Here is a 19,396-nt window from a genome sequence, read left to right on the forward strand (position 1 = left end):
CATTTCCCCTTAAGTACTTCTTTGGCTATATCCCATAAATTTTTATATGTTGTCCTCTTTTATCATTCTTTTAAATGAAATTATTGTTTCTATAATTTGTTCTTTGATCCACCACCCCTTTTTTAGAACTAGATTATTTAGTTTCAAATTAATTTTTTTCTTTCCATGGACCCATATAGATTATGATTTTTATTGCATTATGATCTTAAAAGAACACATTTATGGTTTCTGCTTTTCTGTATTTGGTTATGAAGTTTTTACTAGTATACTTTTACTATTTTCTTTTGAAGCTCATTTAATTTCTCCTTTAAAATTTTTAAGACTATGCTATTTGGTATATATAGATTAAGTATTGATATTACATTATTGTCTATAGTATCTTTTATCAAGATATAATTTCCTTCCTTATCTTTTTTAATTTGCTCTATTTTTGCTTTAGCTTTGTCTGAGATCATGATAGCTACTCCTGCTTTTTTTTTACTTCAGCTGAAGCAAATAAACTCTGCTCCATTTTCTTATCTTTATTCTATGTGGATGTCTCCCTGCCTCAAATGTGTTTCTTATAAATATTCCATAGGATTCTTTTTAATCCACTTTGTTATCCACTTCTATTTTATGGATGAATTTATCCCATTCACATTCACAGTTATGATTGCCATCTGTGTATTCTCCTCCATCATATTTTCCCCTTTTGATTTGTTGTTTATCTACCCTTTCACTCTGTCCCTTCTCACTAGAATTTTACTTCTAATTACCTCCTCCAATTTCCCCTCCCTACCTCACCCTATTTTATTCCCCTCCTACTTCTCTACAGGTTAAAATAGGATTTTATATCACAATGAGTATGATTGTTATTCCTTCTCTGAGCCAAATCCAATGAATGTAAAGCTTAAGCATTGCCTGTCACCACCCTCATGTTCCCTTTCACTGTAATAGTTTTTTTCATGCCTCTTAAGGTGATATAATTTCATTTATTTTACACCTCTCTCTCTTCCCTATGATCTCAGTGCAATCCTCTTTTTTTTTTGCATGTCATCCTACTTCCACACCTTTTGTCTGTGTATACTCCTTCTAATTGCTTTTAAGAGTTACAAATGTCTTTCCATGTAAGGATACAAACAGCTCAACCTTATTGAATCCATTAAATTTTCTCTTTCATATAAATTTTATTAGTTTCTTATTAATTCTCATTTATCTTTTTATTTCTATATTTCTAATACAAATATAAAATTTATATAGTATAAATTTATTATATTTGTTTATATATTATTTAGTATTTCATATTTTTATTAGAATAATAATCATGAAATGTCCCTGAAAGAATATACTCAGTTTTTCTGGGTAGATGATTCTGGGTTGTAAGTCTAGTTTCTTTGCCTTCCAGAGCATCATATTCTAAGTCTTCTGACCTTTTATAGAATTCTGACTGTGGCTCTATACTTTAATTATTTCTTTCTGGCTGCTTGCAGTATTTTCACCTTATCCTGGAAGCTCTTGAATTTGGCCATAAAATTCCTGGGAATTATCATTTGGGGATTTATATCAGGTGATTGGTAGATTCTTTCAATTTCTATTTTACTTCCTTGTTGAAAAATATCGGGGCAATTTTCTTTAATGATTTCATGTAATATGATGCCAAGGCATTTTTTTTTTAATCATGACCTTCAATGTGTTCCAATAATTCCTAGATTGTCTCTCTTGAATCTATTTTCAAGGTCAGTTTCTTTTTCAATAAGATATTTAACACTTTCTTCTATTTTTTTAAATTTTGTTTTGATTTTTGATATCTTATGAAGTCATTAATTTTTGTTTGCCCAATTCTAATTTTTAAGAAATTACTTTCTTCTGTGAGCTTCTGAACCTCCTTTTCCATTTGGCCAATTCAATTTTTAAAGGAATTCTTCTACATTGGATTTTTGTGCCTCCTTTTCTATTTAGCCAATTCTTTTTAAACTGTTATTTTCTTCGTGCATTACTTTTGTTTTCTTCCCTATTCCCCCCCTCCCCAACCCCCGTCTCTTGTTTGACTTTTTAAATTCCTTTTAGAGCCCTTCCAGTGCCTGAGACCAGTTCCCATTTTTCTTTTGTTTTCTGGGTAGCTGCTTTGATCTCACTATCCTTTTCTGAGTCTGTCCTTTACTATTCTTTGTCTCCATAATAACTTTATGTGGTTCAGTGTTTTTTTGCTGTTTTCTCCTTTTTCCAATCTTCCCACACTCCCCCAACTTCTATTTTTATTTTAAAGATGGGCTCTGTTCTCGGTATAGAGGGAGCATCCTCTTAAATTTCAATTTTTCTTTGCTGCTACCCTAAGTTCTATTTCTGAGTTTCTGCATGTTTCAGTTGTTACAAAATGGTATAAAGGTCTATGGGTTAAGAGTTCTGAAAACTATCATCCACTGCTGATTTGGTCTCCTCTAAGGACTGCTGATGGCTACCTTGTGTTGGGGCTCTCATTTGGGGCTTACATAGGCCAGCCGCACTATAGAATGCCTTGCCAAGCTTGAGGCTTGGGGCTTCAGTGTAATTGTAGGCAGGATTCTATGCCTCCCCTTGGGCTAGCACCAGTCAGGTACACAGTGGACTCTAAGAGGCCTTTTTTTTGTTGTTTATTTATTTTGATCCAAGATCATTAGATAAACTTAGCCAAAGAAGAAATTGGAACTCTGTAATGAACTGAGACAACAAATCATTCAAAAACTTCTAAGTTCTCAGTGTCTTTGACTTTTCTGTTACATATGCTACTGTTCATCCACCCCTTAACACTGGATACTTTCCCCTCCACCAGCATCAGTGATTGAATTCTCTTTTGATCAATATCTCTCATCAATCCTTCTCATTCCTTTTTGCTGGATTCTCTTGCTCCTCCCAGTCCCTAAGTGTGGATGGCACCTGAGACTCTGTCCTTGGGCTTCTCTCCTTTTTATAACTTCTCTCTTTATGATGACCTCATTCACTTGTATGGCTTTAACGATCAAGACTGTTATTGCTAAAAAAAGTATCCTAAGATATTTAGGACACTATATTTTACTGACATCTACATCTTTATCTCCAGGTCTACACCCTTTCCTTGACCTCCTTGTCCTTAACCTCCAGAACACCATAGGAATATAGATTTAGAATTAAAGGACAATTTAAAAATCATCTACTCCAGCCTCATCATTTTATAGATAAGGATACTGAAGCCCAGAAAAGATAAGTGATTTTTTCCTAGGTCACAGGAACAACTAGAATTTGAACTCATTTCTCTGACTAGCAATCTAGTGTTCTTCCCACTACACAGTCCCACTTCAGTCCCACAATTCTAAAGTCCTGGTTTATGAGGATGGCAGTTAAGTTATTGAAAGGAACCTAGGTGTTCTCCCGATATCTCAAATTCAACATGTTTAAAATTGAACTCCTCCTTTTCTTATAAATCTGCCAATATTTCCATTGATAACATGAATCATCATTTTCCTAGTCACAAAGAGCTAAACCTTGGAGTCATTTTTTACTTTTTCCTCTTCTCAATCCAATCATTTGTCAAAGCCTCATCTCTTACATAAATTTCCTCTTTTCCACTACTGTCCCATTCAAATCCCATGTCACTTCTTGCCTGGACTATTAGGTCTTAGTACAGTGCCTAGCACATAGTGGTACTTAATATTCACTGAATTGAACTATTATAATTGCTATTAAAGTTGTCTCCTTGGCTCCAGAATCCTTTTCTATCTATCCTTCACAGAACTGTAAAAGTAATTTTAATGGTATGCCTGTATAATTCCTGTTCAGAAACTTTAGTTATTTCCCTAAGATCCTTCTACCTTCTGGCTCAAACTTGCCTTTTCAGCCTTATTCCACACCATTCCTTTCCTGGATACCTTCTATATACCAAACAAAATGGATTCTTCATCATTTCCCAACCCCACATTGCCCTCTCTAGCCTCTATACATGCTTTCCCTTATGCTATATACTCATCACGTGTATTTCTATGAAATTCTTCTCTCTTTGCAAGGTCTAGGTCTATTGAAAGTTATGTTAATTCAATGACCTGTTGTTTCCAGGCCTTCTTGTCAATCAGTGTTAAAAGAAGGCTTCACTCCAGTCTGTCAGTCAAGTAATTCCCTTCCTGTTTGTATCTGGAAATTTCTGTGAACTCTCACCTTGGGGAGGAACTGAGATGCAAGTGTCTAGTCTTTTTTGCTGATGTGAACTTATCAGAATTGTCTCTCATTACAAAAGTTACCAATATAAGTGGGCCCCACCTGGAAGCCATTCACTGATCTTTAGTGAACAGCTAGTCAACATATTGCTATCTTGACTTATAAAAAATTCCTTTTAATTTTCTTTGTCCTGAGTTTTGCCTAACTAATCAGGGAAAAAGTCTAAACAAAGAATTTTCCTTTCAATAGCTTAACTGCCATCCTCATAAAACTTCTTATGACTTATCTTTACAGGTGGAATGAATGAAGAGAATGAAGCATTTACTAAACTCTTACTTTGTGAAAAGCACTGTGCTAAGTACTGGGGATATAAAATAGAAGAGCAAGACAGTCCATGCCCTCAAGGAGTTCACATTCTAAAGAAAAAGATATCACATATAGGTTTGGAAAGGTTTCATAGTCCTTAGGGTAAAACAGCAAAGGAGAGAGCAATGCATCCTTAAAAATGTCATTTCCACTGATAAAAACCATATTGGCTTCTGATTTTGAACCTTTTGGCAATGATAATAATTTGATAGCAAAAACTTTCTTTCTATGTAACTATGGCTATTGAGGAACTCAGTCAGAGGAACTAAACTTGCACACTTGCTGTAGAGCCAGCCTAGAAACAGGGCCAGTTATGGGGCATACAGGGAGAAAGGTGGGGAAGAGGAGGGCAGGGGAGCTTTTACTGCTCCCATTTTTCTTTAACTTACCTGCCCATTAGTTATAGTCACTTGATAATTGGTTATAGTGGTAGCAGGATGAGAGTCTGGGAACTGTATATTAATTTTTTTATCTTTGAATCCTAAGCTTCTAGCTCAGTTCTACATGCAATGTAGAAGTTAATGTTTTCTGATTTTAAATGATTTAAAATTAATTATTTACCTAAAAACCTGGGCTACCTAAAATACCCTTAAAACTGGATTTAGGCTATTAATTTATAAGGATTCAGATAAACCAGAACTTCATTCTATATTCTATTTTCCTTTGTTATCTTTGCTTTTTTTGTTCTAAGAAAATTCTTTTTTTAACATAACAATCACCCTGGTTTGAGAATTCAAGACTTCTGAATGGCAATTATGGGAATGGTTTTTCTCCAAAGGCTTCACTGGGGAACAGTTTTAACAAGTGTTCAAACACAAAGATGTATGTGACAGAAGAGTTCCAAAGTTTTTCTGCCACTTTAAAAGGAAGTTCTGAAACTAAAAGGAGTCAAAGGAGTTGAATTTATCATTTACCCAGAAAGACAAAGAACAGAGGATTAGAAGAACTATAAAGTAGCATATGAGCTTGGGTAACAAAGACAAGTTTCCTAGTTCACAATTTTCTGTGTCTTCAAAATAGGAATATCCCTACCCTATTCTGTCTATTGGATGGATAAAGTCAAATGGATTTCTCTAAATGGCAGATGATTTAATTAAAGGGATAGTTTTGATTTTTAAGTAAATCGGTCAACTTGATATTTTTGTTTAAAAATTTTTGAAGTGGGAGAAGCTGGGTAGTTCAGTGGATTGAGAGCCTAGAGATGGAAGGTCCTAGGTTCAAACCTGGCCTCAGATACTTCCTAGCTGTGTGACCCTGCGCAAGTCACTTAACCCCCATTGCCTAGCCCTTACCACTCTTCTGCCTTAAAACCAATACGTCGTATTGATTCTAAGATGGCAGGTAAGGGTTTAAAAACATTTTTTGAAGGCTTCAGATTATAGACTCTGTCTATAAAGTCAGGCAAGGTTCTCTCATGACAACTATAAAGCTTTAAAACTTTTTAAAAAAATCCTATTTTAGTATTTCTTGTGGGAACTTCTCTCTAAGCAAACTTTTAAAAAATATAACAATCATTCTGATTTGAGAATCCAGGACTTCAAAAAAGGCAATTAAGGGGATGGTTTGTTTCTCCAAAGGCTTCACAGGGAAACAATTCCAACAAATATCAAGTACAGCTAGAAAAATTTACATTATGAAGTGCATATCTAAAATTTTACATTTAGAAAAATTATGAGGTAGCTCTCAATAACTACAGCTTAGACAGAGATATCTATTATTTCCCTTGTTTCCCTTCACACCATTGATGAACATAAAATTTACTACAAAGAATGACTTTTGGACAAAATTTGGTTTCATTTCATTTTGCTTCAGCAGAAGATATATTACATATCTAGAATTATATTTAATCATATGGCTTTATGTAGCTAAGATCAGATTAAATGTCCAGTACATCATGTTTCTCTTTCTCCTCCCAAATCCTAGGGAAGTCTCTATGATTAAAAAAAAATTGCTCTGTTCAATAACTAAAAATTCATATATATGTCTCTAGATTACATAGAGTGAGGAATTTGGTAATGGAATGCCTGTACTTTTACCACGTTAGCAGCAATTCAGAACAAACTGATGTCAGTGGTGACCCAAAATTTATCAGCATCTGATGGCTGCTTGGTGACCTGAAAGCCCAGTTCTAATATAAAGTCTTTTTCCTTGCTGGCAGCAAAGGAGTCTGAGATTGAATTATGCCATTAAAACTGAAATGGCCTGCCATATCACTGATGCACACTACTAGGATATATGCTTTGAGAAAAGGCAAGTCTGGTGTCACTAAACTCACTTACAAATAATTCAGTAAGAATACACCCCAAATTTGGACATTCTGATTCTCAAATATGATCCATGACACTTGGTGGGTTTTTTAATACATTGTAGTATTTTCAGAGTTCATACAAATTGACATATGTCCATCTATCCCTTCTTATCAATGTTGTCTTTATTCATTGTTCAGTTCTCTTAATTTAATGACAATGTTCTTTGAGACAATAAATGTATATTATACCTACCCATTGTGCATTATTGTGTCCAATTTTTGTTCCTCTGACTCCTGATAAACCAGCTCCATTCTAAGATGAAAAATTTTGGAAAAAAATTTTAGTAAGTTCATAGCTTATTAAGGAATTCTTCCTTAAGGGTAGGCATAAAGGGAACATACAGATCTGGCAAACAAATTCATTAATATAAACGTTTTTTAGCAAATGCCCATAAGGACACAGTCTTTTGCAAGGCATTATAATTACAAAAGCACTATGTGTATCCTCTATGAGCATACAATCAAAACAGAGAACACTAATCTAAAATAGAATTAAAAACTTTAAGTCAAGGTATGACTACATAATATAGTCCCTGGATGAACTTATCAATGACTGGCAAACTGCTGATACTTCTATATTATAGACTATGTCTATATTATGGAGATTGTCTTATCATTCTTTCATTCACCAAACATCTGTTAAGTTCTGAATGCATTATGAAATACAAACTTTAAAATCAGATATGGTCCCTGCTCTCATCAGGCTTGCTGATTAGTTAATAAGGTACAAACACATATGTTATATGACAAGAGATAAAAAGCAAAGTACTCTAGAATGTCTGAAGGTGAAGATTGTTATCAGTCATAGATATCTGGGAAGGTCTAGTGGAATAGATAACATACAAGGTGGATTTTAAAGAATAGGTGGGAATGCAATAGGTCAAAAAGATGAAGGAGGACATTTGAAATGCAGGGAATGTGTGGGAAGAAGGGGGATGAAGTTTATAGAGTTCATAACCACTAATACTAATATAGTGTTTGAAATTTTGCAAAAAGCTTTACGAATACCTCGTTTGATCCTAAAAACCTTGAAAAATAGGTACTATTGTTATCCCATTTTACACTGAGGAATCTAAGGCAGACAGAACTTAAGTGACTTGCTCTGGATAACACTGTTAGTATCTGAAGGTGAATTTAAACTCAGATCTTTCTGGCTCCAAGTCCATTGACGCAGGTCCATTCACTGAACCACTTAACTACATCTTCATGCTTTCTTCCCTTTACATGAAAAAAAAAATCATATAAGATAAGGATGGAACGGTAGATTAGAAAAATATTGTGAAAGGAATCAAATTCCACGCAAAGAAGCCTAAATTTTACTTGGAAAGCAAAAGGAAGCCGATGAAGACTTTTAACAGACAAATGACATGACAAAGAACTACTTTGTGTAAGGAAGATTATGATGGTGGCCTTATGCTAAGAGGCAGCTGACAATGAATATAGGAAGACTTGTGAGTAACCTATTACAATAAGAAAGGCAAGTAATAATGAAAGCCTGAACCAGGGTAACAGAAATAATAGAGAACACCCTTGTGAGAGGAAGAACTTTGAAAGGGCTGGTAACCCAATGGATATGAAAAATGAAAGAGAAAAGTATCACATTTTTAAATGGGAGATGAGGTAATGGCAAGTACCTAATAGAAGCAGTGAAGATGTCAGAACAGAATTAGGATGAAATAAACTTGGTTTTAGATATGTCAAAATCAAGATGCTGGCAAGATATCCATAGGTAAAATCTTGTAGGCAGCTAAAGGTGAGGATTTCAAACTCAAAGAGAAGTCAAGACTAGGGTTACAATTTTTGGAGTCAACTTTACAATTCTTAAACTAAGCATGAAATTGTAGTTGAAGTTTTCTTCATCTCCAAAAGAGAGATTAAAAAGAGAAGAGAGGCAATAACAGATTTTCATTGTTAAGGGAAGAAAATTAAAAGCCAATAATAAATAAGACAGAGATGGAACTGCCAAAGAGTAATGAGGAAAACCATAAGAATGATGTCCCTTCCCTATCTAACTAAAATCTTCCTTTCTTATTAAAAATTCAGAACATCAAAATCATGGTTGTTGAGTCTTATGAAAGGGAAAAGTATGCTTACTAGTTCCCAAAGCTATTATTTCTTTAAAATATGTATTAATATAAGTAACTACATATGATAGGTTCATTAATTTATATACTTAATTTTTCTTTTATATTATGAATTTAGTTATCAATAAACACAAGCATTTCATTATGGGGAACAAAAAGAAGATTATAAACAAAACCATTAGTTTTAAGTTTTTTATCAATGTGTATTAGATTTAACACAATTGCTTCTAGTATATTCTTCTGAATTTTGTTTTCCTCTGTATTTTCTCTGCTTTAATATTTATCCCCAAACAGAAAGAAGCATTCTCTTACAACAAATATAATCCAGAAAACAGGTCAGGCATTAATATATGTATATATATATGTATATATATATGTGTATATATAATATATGCTCATTTGAAACCATCTCCTAAGTTCATAAAACTGTGCATGCTCTTTCACCCAGCAATATTACTACTAGATCACAAAGAGATCAAAAGAAAAGAACTTACTTGTACAAAAATGTTTATAGCAGCTCTTTTTGTTGAGGTGAAGAATTGAAAATTGAAGGAATACCCATCATTTGGGGAATGGTTAAATAAGTTGCAGTATATGGTTGTAATGGAGCATTATTGTGCCATAAGAAATGACAAAGGACAATTTCAGAAAAATCCGGAAACTTATATGAACTGATGCAAAGTGAGCAGAACCAGAACATTGTGTACAACAACAGAAATATTGTACAATGATCAATTGGGAAGGACTTGGTTATTATCAGCAAGGCAAAGATTCAAGACAAATCCAAGGAACTCATAACAAAAAATCCTAACCATTGCCATAGATGGAATTGAGTCAGAATACAGATTGAAGCATAGTTTTTCATTTTATTTTCTCCATGAGTTTTTTCTTGTTATGCACATTATGTTTCTTCATTCATGGCATGAGGAATATGGCAATGAGAGCACTGATATGATCTATATCATATTATCTGCTATCTCTGGGAGTGAGAAGGGAAAGGAGGAGAGAATTTGGATCACAATATGTCAGAAAACAAATGTTAAAAAAGTGTCACTACATGTAACTGAAAAAATGTTTAAGTAAAAAAAATATTGTGCTCTCTGGTGAAGTCTAAAGTCTTGTTCCCCATTGTAACTTCCATAACCTCGCTCTATCACCACCATTCAGCAACCTCTCCACCTTTGAAATAAATCTATTCAAATTTATCACCCAATCCAAATTGTGGTGGCCACTTATTTATTCAAATCTAGCATATTCTCCTTTCTTCTTCAATGGACTAAGTGTTGAGCTCAGAGACTTTTTCTCCCCAATTTGCTCTGATCCTAAGAGACTTGATATGCCAATACTCCCTCAAAAACCCTAATTTTCCAGTTCCTCAATATATTCAATTCATAATACCTACTCCTTCACCTCAGCTACACACAAAGATGAACTTGATCTTACTTGATCACTTAAAAGTGTCAAATTTCCACATTGATGAGCTCTAGAAATCCTTTATCTGATCATAATCTTTTATCATTCCACCTTGTGCTTTATGACCCTAACCAAATCTTGTTCTTCATTCTCACCATTACATCCATTTCATTTAGTTTGTTTTTTGTTTTTTTTTTCCTGCAGGCTGTCATCCCTACACTCTTCTCCCTTCTCCTCTAAACCTCTTGGTAAATTGGTTCAACTCTACATTATTCTCTACATTTAAAACCCTTATCCTCTTCTCCTATTACTAATCACACCTTGTCAAAACCCAATTTTAGATTATTCTCACTACTCTCCATCTCCATCAATCCTATTCAGAAGCTGCTAAACAGTTGGAAGAAAACACAAAAATGACTAGATCCACTACAAATTTGTTACCTAATATCAACTAGGTCTTCAGTGCAAAAAGACAGTTCTTTTATAGCTTCCCAATCAATAGGCTATCTCATTTAAACACAGTAGTTATCCCAAATTTTTTTTATCCTTCCTCAAGCCTCTCACAATATCCCATCAATTCAACTCAGTTGAAGTCCTGGCCTCCAACTTCACACACACATAAATGGAAGCCATTTTCCATGAGCTCCATCTCACATCACTCAGACACCTCCTATTATCTCCTTCTTCACTCCTATTTAAGCTAAAAAGGTCATAGACCTTTTCCTTGTCAGTTGTTCCACATTTACCAAATGAAATAATATTTTCAAACCATTTAGCACACCTGCCACAGAGTAAGCTCTTGGTAAATACTTGCTTTTTTCCTTCCTTCCTTCCTTCATTCCTTCCTTCCTTTCTCTTCTCTTCTCCCTCTATATTATCTGACTTGGTGATCTTATCAGCTCCTAGGGATTCAATTATCATTCTCTACCCAGGGGATTCCCAGATCTAAATATCCAGTCATATTCCAGAGCTCTAGTCTCCAGAGCTCTAGTCTAGCACTAACAACTGCCTTTTGGACATCTCAAACTGAATGTTGCACAGGCATAGAGTTATAGAGTTACTAAACTTAATATGTCCAAAACAGAGAACTCATTATCTTTCCCCACAAATCCCCCTCTGCCACTTCCTTATTACTGCTAAGGAATCCTTCCTCCTAATCACCTAGGTTTGCAATCTCCATGTGATCCTTGATTCCTCATTTGAACTCACCCACCAATGCATCCCTTTATTTCTATTCACATAGGCAGCAAACTATCACCTCCTGCCTGGCCTACTGCAGTAGCCTTTTAATTGGTCTCTCACTTCAAGTCTCCCCATCCTTAACTCAGCTGCCAAAGTGAATTTTCTAAAGCATAAGTTTGTCCATGTCACCTCTAAACCCAATAAACTCCAGTAGCTCCCCATTATTTCCAGGATTAAATATGATTAGCATTGAAGTTCTTAATAATTTGTTCTCTGGTGACATTTCCAGTCTTCTTAAATTTTACTTCCTTCTACATACTCTATGAGTGGCATAGTCTTATCAGTGACAATACTGGTCTATTTATCATTCCTTGAATATTATAGTCTATCTCCTAACTCAATGCAATTAAAATGGCTTTCCTATCTATATGTCTAGAATGTTCTCTATCAGTACCAAACTCCTTCTGGCTTCCTTCAAGATTTAGCTAAAATCCCATCCTCTGCAAGGGGCCTTTTCCAATGTTCCCCAGTTCCCTTCCCCACATACTGCTATTACCTTCTTTCTGAAATTACCTTCCATTTACATTGTTTATATCTTGCCTATGAACCTTTATGTCTACTTTGTCTCCTTCAGTTAGAGCAAGAGACATATTTTTGTCTTTCTCTGTATCCCTAGCAGTTCAAAAAGCCTGGCATATAGCCTTTACAAATGCTTGTTGACTAACAGGCTTTCTGTTTCCTCAAATTTACTTACAGGTTCATGTCTAGTTCTTTCCATTTCTGTTCTTGCATTTTCCTTATAGCTTATTTATTTGAGGACATGCACTATTCCCAAATTCAATTTTGAACTCTGATACCAGACACAATTTGGTTTTTATCTTTGTATTCCCACTGCTTAACATAGAGCTTAGTAGGTATTTAATAAGCATTTGTTGAATTATATTGAATTGGTTCCTCCACTGCAGCAAATTTTAAGATCTTAAAAAAGTTAAAACAAATAAGATAAAGCATCTTTACTTAAAAACTAGATTGGCATTTTATGTATATTTCCTTTTATGAAATTCTCTCCATTGGGGAAAAAAAAAGAACCTCTCTAGTTATAGGATCCTAAGGTTATGAGCTAGAAGTACTTTAGAGATAATTCATTTGACCCTTTCACCTATAAATGAGGGAAATGAGGCTCAGTGAGGTGAACAGACTTATCCAGGGTGTTAAGAAGAGGATGGGATGAGAAAAAAGCTAATAATTCTTGCACAAAAAGAGTTTTTTAATCTCAAGAAGAAAAAAAAATTATAATTCCATTTTTATTTCCAGGCTATTGTCAAGACATTCCTGAAGATCCCTGGAGTTTACTTACAGATCTGTGGAAACTAGGTAGGAGCATAAAACATAGAAAAGGAAAAATTAGCTCAGATGAGCATATTCAGAAGGGAAAAAAAAGAAAACAAGTATGTAGTTTCAAGGGGAAGATACAAAAATATAGAATGGAGACCTAGAATGGTGTGAAATACTGGTAGTGGATACAAAAGGAAGAAACTTTAGGAGCAAAAGTTAAAGGAAGTGCTATAGAATAGAATTAGATGCTAAAAGAAATTTGCTGAAATAACATAAAGTAAATGAGATATACATTCCTGGACTTGCTCTTGAGTTAAGTATGAGGCCATGGTTATAAACCTGAGTGATAGCAGTGCAACAGCTATAAAGAGACTGACCACTTAAAAAAGAAATCCAATAAAAATTATAACAAGCTAGTCATCAGCAACAACAACAACAAAAATAACAAAAAGTAAAAATAAATAGTTTGTAACTAAGAAAAATATACTTTACATACTTGACAGAATTGATGACTTCCAAACATTTGTTTAAAAATCCAGACCTAAATGCAAATATAGCAGACCATCCTTTCCCCAAAAAAGTTAAGAAAAATAAGCAAACTTGAACAAGTTTAAAAGGAATAAATGACAATCGTGTAGCTTTAAATTTTGAAAGGATTTGGAAAAAATGCCATCTTAAGAGTCAGTAAGGGAACAAATCAATCAAAAAGCATTTATTAATGCTTGAGGATAAAATTACAATCCCTAACTCAAAAGGAGCTTTACATTCTAACAAAAAGAGAGAGGATCTGGGCTTGAATACTCAAAAAAAAATTTTTTTTTATTGAGAAAAAATGACTAAGGAAGGAGAGGAAAAAGTAAGCTTACTATTTCTTATAAATGGAATAACTGGAAGGTCGTTGAAATATAGAGGGGTTTTAAAAGTATCTCTGGATATATTATCTTTTGAATGTTTTTCTGAATTAATAACAGTTCACACATCTGACTTTTAAATCTACAAAGTACTTTCTATACATCATCTCATTTGATCCTATTAGGTAGACTTTGTCAAGTAGACATTATTATCCCTGTTTTACAGATGATTAAAAGAGTTGATGAAGCAGATGATGAAATAGCACTTGTGACTAACCTGTAATACTTTGCCTACTGTATTAAGCAATCTTAACTTGATTCTATGTCCTCCTCTGTCCATAAATCTAGTCAATAAATGCTTTTCACATTTATCTAAGAAAATACTATTTTAATGGAGACATGATCTATTATGCAGATACTCTATATAGTTGAGAATTGATTCAGGCTTTCCCATACTGTAAATTTTTTGCCCATGTGTTTTGGTAAATCCTCCACAGAGAATACACCCAACTTGCTAGCTTGCCTTGCTCCAATTATTTTAAATATTGTAGATAGATAGCATATGGAATTTAGGTTGTCCTTATGTCATTCCTTACTCACTATAACCAGCCCTCCTTCTCTTCTGGTCTTTTATATTACAGATGAGGTCTTTTATATCATTTTCATGCACTACTTATCACTGGTAATATGCTGCCACTTCTTATATGTGTCAGGCCCTTGGAGTCACCTGAAATCTTTATTCTCCTGAAATGTGGTGTTCATAAGCCACAGCCATGAAATATAACTCAGAAATTGATATGAATATATTTATAAATTCTTAAAGATATCATTATGTACTCCTTTTTCTATGAAACAATTTCTTCAACAACAATTTATTTCAAATATAATTATTTGCCCCCAAACTCAATTCAAGCAACAAGCTTCTACACTTATGCTTGAACAGGGAAAAGGTTGGTAAGCCTGTGATTTCCCAAAGCCTAAGTTGAAAAACCTTGCACATCAGTAGGGTTTCATATTTTAACCAAAAAGTCATATAGTTAAAAAAAAAAAGAATAGCAAACCTGCCACTTTAAAAAAAAGTTAGCAAATAATGGGGCTACTATCTGAAAGAAGTGATCAATTTATAAAGAAAAGGACTTTATTTTTGATCAATACAGTTGTAACCTCAAGTTATCACTAGTGCTACTTTTAAATATAAAGTATTATCAACATTCAGACACTAGCCAATGGTCCTTCAAGATGCTAAGATATTATTTGAAAATTAAGCTATAAAGGACATATACATGATTGGTTTGGCATGATTTACTATTTTTGCTTTCAACATTTTCTACTATAACAAAACTCTGATATTCAATACTTTACTATTATAACATTTCCATACTGTTAATGACTTAAAAAAAAGTGCAGACATTATAGGCTTTAATACTATATGAACAAAAGGAAACAAATGAAACCTTAACTAAATTACCACTTCTCAACAGACATACAAATTGGTAGTTTTAAAAAGTCCTTTTAAAAAGAAAAAATGTGGAGGCAGCTGGGTAGCTCAGTGGATTGATAGCCAGGTCTAGAAACGGGAGGTTCTAGACTTAAATCTGGCCTCTGACACTCTATGTGACCTAGCTGTGTGACCCTGGGCAAATCACTTAACCCCCATTGCCTAGTTCTTACCACTCTTCTGCCTTGGAACTGTAAACCTCAAAATTCCTTAGACTTATAAATGTTGGAAATTTCACCATTGGGATATTTCATACTTGGAAAATTTCTTACTGATAGTCTATTGGAATGGGAACCCCATTGGCATGGGAGGTTCCTTCTCTTCCCTTCTTAAGATTACTTTAGGACAGAAACCTTTTGCTGAACAATGGAAAGGACTTTGACCTATGCTTAAGCATAGAATTAGGAATTTCTTTGAGTCATGATTGATTTTAGAATTGATACAATGGAGATACTTGGAATCAATCTCCACCCTATTCAGTCCTAACAGGATTGAGTAAGGGCTGCAGCCTAGATCAAAATTTAATTATTCCAATCTCTACCCTACTCAGGTTAACAGGATTTAGAAAGGGCTGTAGCAAAGGAGCAAAGATTTAATCATTTGAAAATATGACCTTCAACAGACATGTGCAAAGCCTCTGGGCGGTCCTGGGTTAAGCTAGAGCCTCCATTGGCACAGGGAAATTGATGGACAGTGATTGGTAGATGTGAGAATTGAGGGGAGGCAACTTGGATGGTTTCCTTAAAGATCAGGGGGGTCTGAAGACTCGGGGGTGGTTGAGGAGTTGATCGGAGTGGTGGCAGTGGACTCAGAAGCTTGCTCTGAAGGAAGCTGAAGGTGGGGGCTCCTGAGACTGTTTCTCCATTTTGGTCACGTGAGTAATAGGGACTGATCTCCTTTCTTTGCCCCAGCTATCTAAGGGCTTGGGCCTTTTGGCCCAGCCTAAACAGAAGGGGTATTTAAGCCTTATTCCTTTCTCTCCCTTTTTCTCTCTCTCTATCTCTAATTCCTTTCTTCCTCCTATTGTAATTAAACTCCATAAAAGATTGACTGCAAACTTGAGTTTTCATTTAGGAATTACATAGCTGAATTCCTTGGCGACCTTAAATTAATATATATCAGTCTTTTAAAGTGATTCCCTTGTAACAGAACCAATACACAGTATTGATTCCAAGACGGAAGGTAAGGTTTAAAAAAAAGAAAAAGAAAAAATGTAAGTTATATCAACAACCATATAAAAATGCTGCAAATTATGAATAATTAGAGAATTGTAAATTAAAACAACTCAGGAAACAATGTAGAACTATGCCCCAAACGTCATTAATTATAAATATTCCTTACCAAGCAATAGTAACATAATACTCCAAGGTCAAAGACAGAGGGAAAAGGTTCATATGTACAAGGATATTTACAGCAGTACTTTTTGTTGTAGGAAAGAATTAGAAACAAACTAGATACCTTTCACTTGGGAAAAATCTAAACAAAATGTGATATATGTGAATCTTAAAAACCACTCAGATTGTACCTTAGAAGATTTGGTTTAGCTATTAGGATACTTAGTCTAACAAGAATCAGGAATGTATTGGGAACTTTTAAAATTATTCCACCCTACTCAGACAGTGCCTTAGGGGAAGATAAAGTTGTAAACTCCTGATTGAACAATGAAAGTCCCTAATTCATACCTTATAGTAAAGCTAGAACCTTAAGCTAGGTCTGTTTTTAGATCTAATACAAAAAGGTGTTAAGTGTCTGTAAAGGTTAAATTAATCACAAAAAGGTCAAGTAACTTACAAAAGGCAAGCTTAACAAAAAGGTGTGAAGTACTCAAAAGATGTAATCTAACCAGAGAAGGTGAGAACTAAGAATGGGCAGTCCTGGAAAAAAAGCATCTACTGTGATTGGTAGACATGAAAATTTAGGGGAGGTGACATTAGAGAAAATTTCTTTAAAAGGAAGGGGTAAAAGGTCAGGAGGCAATTGAGTTTGGAGTGGAGTTAGATTCTGAACTCAGTTCAGGAAACTGAGTTCAGTGGAGGACTGGAACCCAGCTTGGAGACGGTCTTGCGGTGAGTTATAAGACTGACTCCTCTTTCCCTTAGGCTCAGGGAGGCCACTTTGGCCAAGGCCTTTAACTACTACTTGGCTCAGCCTGAGCCAGAGCAGTTTAAATTAATTTTAACTCTCTCTCTCTCTCTCTCTCTCTCTCTCTCTCTCTCTCTCTCTCTCTCTCTCTCTCTCTCTCTCTCTCTTCTCTCTCTCTCTCTCTCTCTCTCTCTCTCTCTCTCTCTCTCTCTCTCCCCTTCCCTTAATTCCTTCTCTCTTTATTAATTAAAATCTCCATAAGTCCCCAGCTGACTTGGGTATTTTTCATATTTGGGAATTTCCCATGGCGACCACTTAGATTTTTAAGTCAAAACACTAAAATTATCCTTACATATATGACTATAATGGAATATTACTTTGCTATAAGAAATTATGACTATGATAGATTCAGAGCTAGATGGGAACATTCATATAAAATGATACAACATAAAGTGAGAGCCAGGAGAATAAGCTATATGACTATTAATAATAAGGTGAGAAACAACTATGAAAACCTCAGAAGTCTGACCAAAGCAGAAAAGACAAATCGTGACTTTGTAAGACTGAAATGAACAATACCTCCAATCTCTTGGCAAAGACATAACAAACCAAAAGGACAGAATGAGATATAACTGAATGCCTAGGCATGACCATTATGTTAATTTGTTTTGCTTAGACTATATGTAGTTATTACAGGGAAGGGTTTCTACCTAAGGGAAGATGGGCTAGTGGGTAGAGATAAATAAGAAGAAAAAAGGTCAAAAAAATGTTTTACTGCAAAGAGAAAAAAGAGAAAAATTCAAAAAAATTGTTGCTACCTTATTAAGATTTCTTATATGCTATATGCTAACAAAAGTTCAAAGTTCCTTATAATACCAATCTTCTTTCCTATTTTTTAAATCTTGAAATTTTTGCTGACAAGTATTGAGTTTATAAGAAAAAATTAAATATTTAAATTTAAATTAAATTTATTACCAAATTATTGCTTAAATTAAATTTAAAGGTTTTGAAAATTTATAAAAGGAGGTGGGAAGTTTCTCAAACTTGATGGAATTATAGGGTGACCAACCATTAGCTAAGGAATCAACCACACTTCTGGTGATCTTTAAAAAATAAGTTTGCTAATTCCAGAGTGTCAGTGAAAAACATCATGTCCACCAACCGAAAAGGATACATTACTGATGAAATAAGCTTTCTTTGGAGAAGGAATTGCTCTTTGTCATATCCCTTGAATCACTTCCAGAGTGCAACAAAGTGAGTGAGGAAGGAAAGAACTTTTCTTTCCCCTCCTACAACAATGGTATCTTCCATTGGATTGAATCTCCTAGTAAAGAACCATCATCTTAGATAGTGTTAGATTTAAAATAGTTTGAGCGTTAAATAGCTGTAGATAAGAGAGTGGGAGCCACAAAATGTGATAATTAAAATGTTTGGGAGCAAGGGAAATATATAACAATTATGACCGCTGAAATATGTTTTCTACTGTGTCTTGGTTTTATATAAATATAAGATGGTCGCCAGGGAATATATTCCCAATTTATGAATATGCCCAAGCCAACTGGGTTTTATAGAGAAATTTAATTTATAATACACTGATTAATCAATAGAAAAAGAGAGAAAGTAAGAAAGGAATAAGAATGAAGGGCCTCAAGCCAATAAGGCCTAGACCTCAGTCCTAAGAGATAAATCAGTCAGTTGGTTTTATCACTCACCCAAGATCTCTCTAGGTAAGGCTTCTCATGCCAACCTCAGGCTCCACCTTCAAGAGAGCCTCCTTTCAAGAAATGTTTCCAGAGAATTCTCCTCCTGACTCCTCCTGAGTTCTCCTTCCACAGCCTCCTTCAAGACCTCTCCAGGGGCTCTCCCTCCAGGACCTCTCTCCTCTCAGGCCTCCTTCAAAGCATCCACCTCCTCAGTCCTCAGACCCCGCTATCTTTAAGCCAAAAATCTAAGTTCCTTCCCCTCAGTTCTCCCATCTACCAATCACTGTCGATCTCTCCCCTCTGCCAATGGTGGCTCTAGCTTAACCCAGGATCGCCCAGAGGTCTGCCCCCTTTGCACATGTCTGTTGAAGGTCATATTCTCAAATAATTAAATCTTGATCTTTGCTGCAGCCCTTCCTAAATCCTGTTAC

General features: G+C 34.8%; 1 protein-coding gene across 5 annotated transcripts in view; it reads right to left on the reverse strand.

The window, feature by feature from the left end:
* Nucleotides 1-19,396, reverse strand: part of FKTN (fukutin) — a 71,278-nt gene that overhangs the window by 40,616 nt on the left and 11,266 nt on the right. For all 5 annotated transcript variants that reach the window (XM_001366187.4, XM_016424283.2, XM_016424280.2 and 2 more), the window contains one exon: nt 7,011-7,070. In XM_001366187.4, the coding sequence (XP_001366224.1) occupies nt 7,011-7,070 (60 nt within the window). The remainder of the gene's footprint in view (nt 1-7,010; nt 7,071-19,396) is intronic.

This window comes from Monodelphis domestica, chromosome 7, assembly GCF_027887165.1.
Source record: "Monodelphis domestica isolate mMonDom1 chromosome 7, mMonDom1.pri, whole genome shotgun sequence".
NCBI lineage: Eukaryota > Metazoa > Chordata > Mammalia > Didelphimorphia > Didelphidae > Monodelphis > Monodelphis domestica.